The sequence below is a fragment of the Nanorana parkeri genome, unplaced genomic scaffold, assembly GCF_000935625.1.
Source record: "Nanorana parkeri isolate BGI_ZX_2015 unplaced genomic scaffold, ASM93562v1 scaffold1733, whole genome shotgun sequence".
In the NCBI taxonomy this organism is placed as follows: Eukaryota; Metazoa; Chordata; class Amphibia; order Anura; family Dicroglossidae; genus Nanorana; species Nanorana parkeri.
The window spans coordinates 198,838-204,955 of NW_017308001.1; the positions used below are offsets into that span (position 1 = coordinate 198,838).

Sequence of the window (6,118 nt, forward strand, 5' to 3'; positions counted from 1 at the left end):
ACAGCCAACCTGAGACCCCGCACAGCCCACCTGAGACCCCCGCACAGCACACCTGAGACTCCTGCACAGCCCACCTGAGACTCCTGCACAGCCCACCTGAGACTCCCGCACAGCCCACCTCAGACTCTAGCACAGCCCACCTGAGACTCCACAAAGCCCACCTCAGACTTCCGCACAGCCCACCTGAGACTCCACAAAGCCTGAGACCCTGGAGACATCAGGCTACCACCCAGGAGCAACACAGAGTACGTAGCTTCATATTATTCTGCATTGATGTATAATGTATTCCTGAGATTTATAGTCCTTTAGTCCTCTTTTTAAATGAAAAAAGACCAAAAATTGTGGGGAAAAAATAATCTACGGCCCTGGTCAGCTGTCATTCCCCAGTGAAGTGGAAAGGTCTAAAAGACCCCTAATGTCACCTTAGAGAACCTGTCACCTCCAATGTGCTATCACATAGGGAGCTTGTGAGCCCCCCATGTGATAGCAATGAGGTAAAAAAAAGTAAACAATAAAGTTAAAGAAAATAAAAATGCCCCCCATCTCTCATATCTTTTCAGATGTTTTGTTGGCAGATATCACATTCTCCCTGAATCTGTGATATTTTCTGGGTAAAATCTTATATAGTGCTAATGATATTATCTATGTTATTCACCAATATAGTGTACCAATATAAAGGTACATTTATCTGTTCCTAAACCTCCATGCTATGACTCACATAACTCATCTATGAATCACTTCTTATAGTTGGAGGGGATCTTAATAGTTGACCTACTGCTGTGCCATAATACCTTTTTGTTTGCAGAATCATGTTTGGCACTGACACAATGGCATTATGTGCTATCTATGCTGCTTCTGGATCCTTGCCCTGCCTACATCTTCTCTGCTAGTTACCAGCCTGATGCGTAGACTGATTTGGGTCCTTCTCCCCTGTGAGCTGTGATTAGGGCCCTGCCATGTGCTTCATTATCAGTGAACACTTAAATAGTGCCATTTAAAAGGCCATATTTCTGCCTTCCTCGTTGGGCCAGGGATGATACATGGCGATAATTGGCAGAGAGAGATGGCTCTCAGTGGCCTTTTAATCGCTCTATTTGTCAGACTCTGTGTCTGTGAGAGACGAATCATATTGATGGCCCCTCTCAGTTTTCTAGTCTCCGACACTTAACCTGTTCATAGCCACAGTTCCCAGCCTACTTTTCCTACAATTGGGATTTACATATATATTAGGAATATATATTATATTTATATATCAGGATTTTACAGAAGATTGTAAATAGCCATAAGACCTTTAAACTAGGTGTTAGCATTATTAGCCTTAATTATGTATTAATCATCACTGTTAGCTGATAACCTCATTTGGAGGAACAGACCCAGTTTCAAACTATATATAAACATATAGATATCTATATCTATATATATTAGTATTTTATTGTGCTTGTGCTGCATATCCTAATACTCTGCTATAAAGAATCTGTTGTTAGGTTACCACTAACTCCTAATTTTAATTTTCTAATTTACTCTGGAATCCAGATGGCCGGAGCAATGTGTAAATAATGATAAAGTCTGTTTGGTTTTAGCAAGGACATATCTTTTGGTTAAACATTTTGGTGCTAAACTGTTGTCCCTCTTTTTTCACCTCTATAAGTTGTCAGGTATTAAAGTTCACTTGGGTGCAAAACATGTCTAACTTTGTCTGATTGTCACAACTAAGATGGCAGTTCAGATTGCTGTAAGAAACAGTACATCATTGCTCTTTGCATTCAATAATTAACACAGATACTGTAGTATTATATACTCTTTAAATGTCAGGTCTGTGAATATGAAAGAACTTCCCTTATAAATTGGACTCAGTTAAGTTTATTCAGGTAATTGCCATGTCTGGTTGGGATTTTGACTCATACATAATATATATTTCTTAGAGATTTACAACATGCTTCTTTTCAGCTTTTGATATTACCATTTCCTAAATGTATGTGCTGATTTTACATCACCTGTATACCATGTCATCTGCTTCTTTACAGCATTATTTTCAAGCAGATTTGTTCTGTTACTACCCCTAGTAACTGTCTATCTTTTCCCACAGAGTCTCTGCTCTGAGCTCCAGCTTCGTAGGCGTGGAGTGGCATCTGTCCTACGATTGTGTCACCATCTTCTAAATGTCCCGGACCCGTCCCCACACCACGATCCTCCCAACCTGCAACTCTTAAGTGTCAATCTGGAGAGGAGATGGGAAGCGATAGTGATGCAGAGTACACAGTGGCAGAGGCGTCTGCAGAGGGAACTGGGTGAAGAACAGGTACGTATTTATTACTATTGATAAACAATCATGTGTATGCATATTATCAATGGTCAGGAAGATGCGCATCATTTGGAGTTTTGTTTGAGAAAACAAGGACTGGGCACTCGCACAGGAAATTCTTTTATTGTGAAAACAAATATTTTCCTCACTAAAGAAAATTGACTTGCTTAGTACCCCATCCTGCTTCTTTCCCCCACAAAACTCCAAATGATGCACATTTTCCAGAACACTAATAATAATCATTAACAAAATTGTTATATTTACAACATTGAACTTAGTGAGCACTGGGGATTTATAGGCAGACCTGTAGTCTACAGGTGAATTCCTTCTCTCATTGAGCAGCTTTGAATGCATAGAAGTGCTGCTGCTGTCTTGCTTTAAAGCTGAACTCCGGGCACAAAACATTTTCTTTGACTATATTTCCTCAATTGCCAAAAATAAAAGAAATCCCTTTTGTGTGCACCAAATGCCTTTGCAAACCCAGTTATCACCTCATAATCCTGTGTCCTGCTCATAGCTTGTGCACAGAGCACAGCTGTGGAAGGGATCCAGCAGGCTCAACCCACTACAGGCTGCCTACAGAAAGCTATGGGGGGAGGCGGAGACAAGACCAGTCACCCTGAACAAGGAGAGAGCAGCAATGACTGGCCTTTACTACAGGAAGCTCTTGCAGAGGCAAAGTTTCACACTGCACACCAAGATTTAAGTAAGAAAGCCCATACGTCTTGTATTCAGACAATATTTATTCATCCTGGAGGTCAGCTTTAATCATTTGGAATGGTAAATGCAGTGTCTGGTCTTGTGTAAATTGCAAATAAAAGGAGAACTTCACCTATTGTGGACAGAACTTGGTTTACAATTACTATTCTTTACCTCCAATCCAAAGACTTATGTTGAAAGATTTCTTCAGGTGTAATCTTCTGGCCAACAGACACCGTGGCTAGAATGGCGAGAAGGCAGACGTATGTGGCACAGTGTTAGCAAAACAATCTGCCTGAAGGTGTTAGTACAAGACATTGAATCTAGTAAAAAAAATGGATAATAGAAATAAGTCATATTTATTTAATCTAGCCCACTTCAACTAAAACCTTTGGGGGTTTATTTATGTACACGTGGCTTTCAGACAAGTCTGAACCATCAAATACGATTTTATGGTGCATTTCTAATTATTTATTTTACTATAGATTATATGTTGATCTTGTATGTTTACATTGGTTTAGCATGGAGATTTTGCCTCCAAGAATATGCAATGGGCCAGATTTACTGAAGGAAAATGAACAAGCGCAGGCATAAACCACTATGGTATGCTTGGATTACTGAAACAAATTATCGTGACCAGCTCCTGAATATAAGGTGCCACACCCCTGGTATATCAATTAGAGTAAAAAAGAAGAGAGTGGGGCTTTTTAGGCACCAAGTGACAAAAACCAAGAGATTACAACATTGTAAATCAAAAGTTCTTTATTATACAAAAGTTAAAAATCTTTAAAAAAATGATTAATATGTGCACACGAGAACAGCAAACTTATCCCCAAATAAGCTATTCCAGAATTACAATATGAAGCTAGGCAATCATAACAGACATAATTGTTATGGTACTTGTGTCAGGAATAGTAATTCTCAACATGTTTCGCGCTCCAAGCGCTTCCTCAGGAGATGTAGGAGATCTAAATAATCATATATTAGGTGAGTATACCAAAAAGGATAACATGCACCCACCTTAATGAATACCAAAATATCAGTAATATCACCTACCGGTCCGGAGAGTAATCCGTGTGTGCCCGGCTGAACCAGCAGGGCAGGAGCCCAAGATTGAAGCGGGCCCGAGGACATGGGAGACCCCCCAGAAAATGATGGGAAGAAGATGACAGGCGGACAGATACCTAAAACTAAGCAAAAAGGAGGGGAGAGAAGTCACTATCTCTACCCCACTCAAACCTCGAAATAACTAAAATCTGGGACCCAATTGGCATTGCCTCAAGAGTTCCATGGCAACAACAAATATATTTAATGTATCATGGAAAAGAAACTCTAATGAGTGATTGTAGCATGCCATGGAGTTTTATATAAAAAGGGAGCACCGGAAACAAACAAAAAATTAAGGTGGGTGGATGTTATCCGGTTATCCTTTTTGGTATACTCACTTATTATGTGATTATTTAGATCTCCTATATCTCCTGAGGAAGCGCACAAGAAGAGGCATCTGAGTGCTGTATGATCAAAAGAACATAAGATCATAAGAACATGTCATACCAATGATGCCTGTTATGATCGCCTAGTCTCATATTGTAATTCTGGAATAGCTTATTTGGGGATCAGTTTGCTTTTCAGTTTGTAACTTTTGTATAATAAAGAACTTTGGATTTACTATGTTTTAATCTCTTGGTTTTTGTCACTTGGTGCCTAAAAAGCCCCACTCTCTTCTTCTTTTTTGCGCGTGCTTGCATTACTAGATTACACACGGATGTTTACTAGTCCTATCTATCAAATCGTACATTGATGTTCTATCTGTACAGTGTGGTCCCAGATTGTAGTGTGCATCGAACATCCAAATAATGCTGCTCTGGCACCTCCTGTTCTGATAAAGTGAACTAAGGAATGAAATGTGAATGAGAAATCCAAGAGAGAAGGTCAAGAAAGACTTATACGCTGTGCTGTTAGAGCAAAAAAGTCAGCGTATGTACAAGTATTTATTATAGGAATCTCCATCTCCATAAGCATCAGTGCTTTAAAATTATGTGCGCGCACTTTCTGTGGCCATAGCACACATATCGGTACATGCACACTGTGATAGACCCAGCGCAGCTTGCAGTAAGGCCGGGTTCCCCCCTGGCGTTTTACAGCGCTAATCGACGCGCTGTAAAATGATCAAACAGTGAAGTCCCATACTTCCCAATGGGGATGGTTCCCACCGGGGCGTATTTCAGCCTGTGGAAACGCGATGAAAAACGCCATACGCCCAAACAAGTACAGGAGCTTCTTTGGGGCGTTTTTCCGCGCGTTTCCTTTGGTATTCCCGAGTGTGGCTCGGGGGTTAACAAAGCGGTAACCCCGAGCCACACTCGGGAATACAGTGTTGGACTTATCTTGTCCGCGATCCCCGCTGTGTCCTCCGGCGCGAAAAAAACGAGCTGAAAAACGAGCAGAAAAAATACGCCCAGGTGTGAACCCAGCCTTAGGCTACTTTGTTGGTTTTTTACAGATGCCTTAAATCATATCAATATGCACTTCATGCAGCTTTGTTCCTACATGAGATGCGCATATAAAATGACAGCGGTTACCTATACCTAAAAACATTTCAGAAAATAAAATGTTTACTTTGGGCACAGGTTCAGATGCTAGAGATTACACTCTACCAAAACAAATTTCTTATTAAGTTCACTGTATGTACGTTGTTGCCTGTACACACGTATCCACACAAATGCAAACATGTAGGAAATATTGTGAGTATCTGATTTGGTTGTCTGCATACAATCAATATGCTGGCTGATATGCATAAACTTTCGCAAATCATGCTCCTGAGGAAGAGTTGAACTGCAATAAGTAGTTACTATATCAAATATTTTCATGAATTAAGTTAGGTGGAAAATACTCACAATAAGGTAACCTCTAACATAAATTAGATTAGAAAAAAACAATGAAGAATTGAAAAGGTAAATGGGACAGTGTTTGGATGGAGACATTAAAATAATATTAATTATGTGACCTTTAAATGTGAACTTTTTACAGCTAAAAATGTCATGGTATGTATGATATGTACATTTTGTTAGAGAATGAAAGATATTATCAGTGCTTGTTATTATATATATATATATA

General features: G+C 39.8%; 1 protein-coding gene across 1 annotated transcript in view; it reads left to right on the plus strand.

Moving 5' to 3' along the window:
* AKAP6 (A-kinase anchoring protein 6) overlaps positions 1–6,118 on the plus strand; it is a 196,528-nt gene that overhangs the window by 184,695 nt on the left and 5,715 nt on the right. Inside the window, exon 11 of the mRNA XM_018571324.1 lies at positions 2,087–2,299. Within this exon, the coding sequence (XP_018426826.1) occupies positions 2,087–2,299 (213 nt within the window). The remainder of the gene's footprint in view (positions 1–2,086; positions 2,300–6,118) is intronic.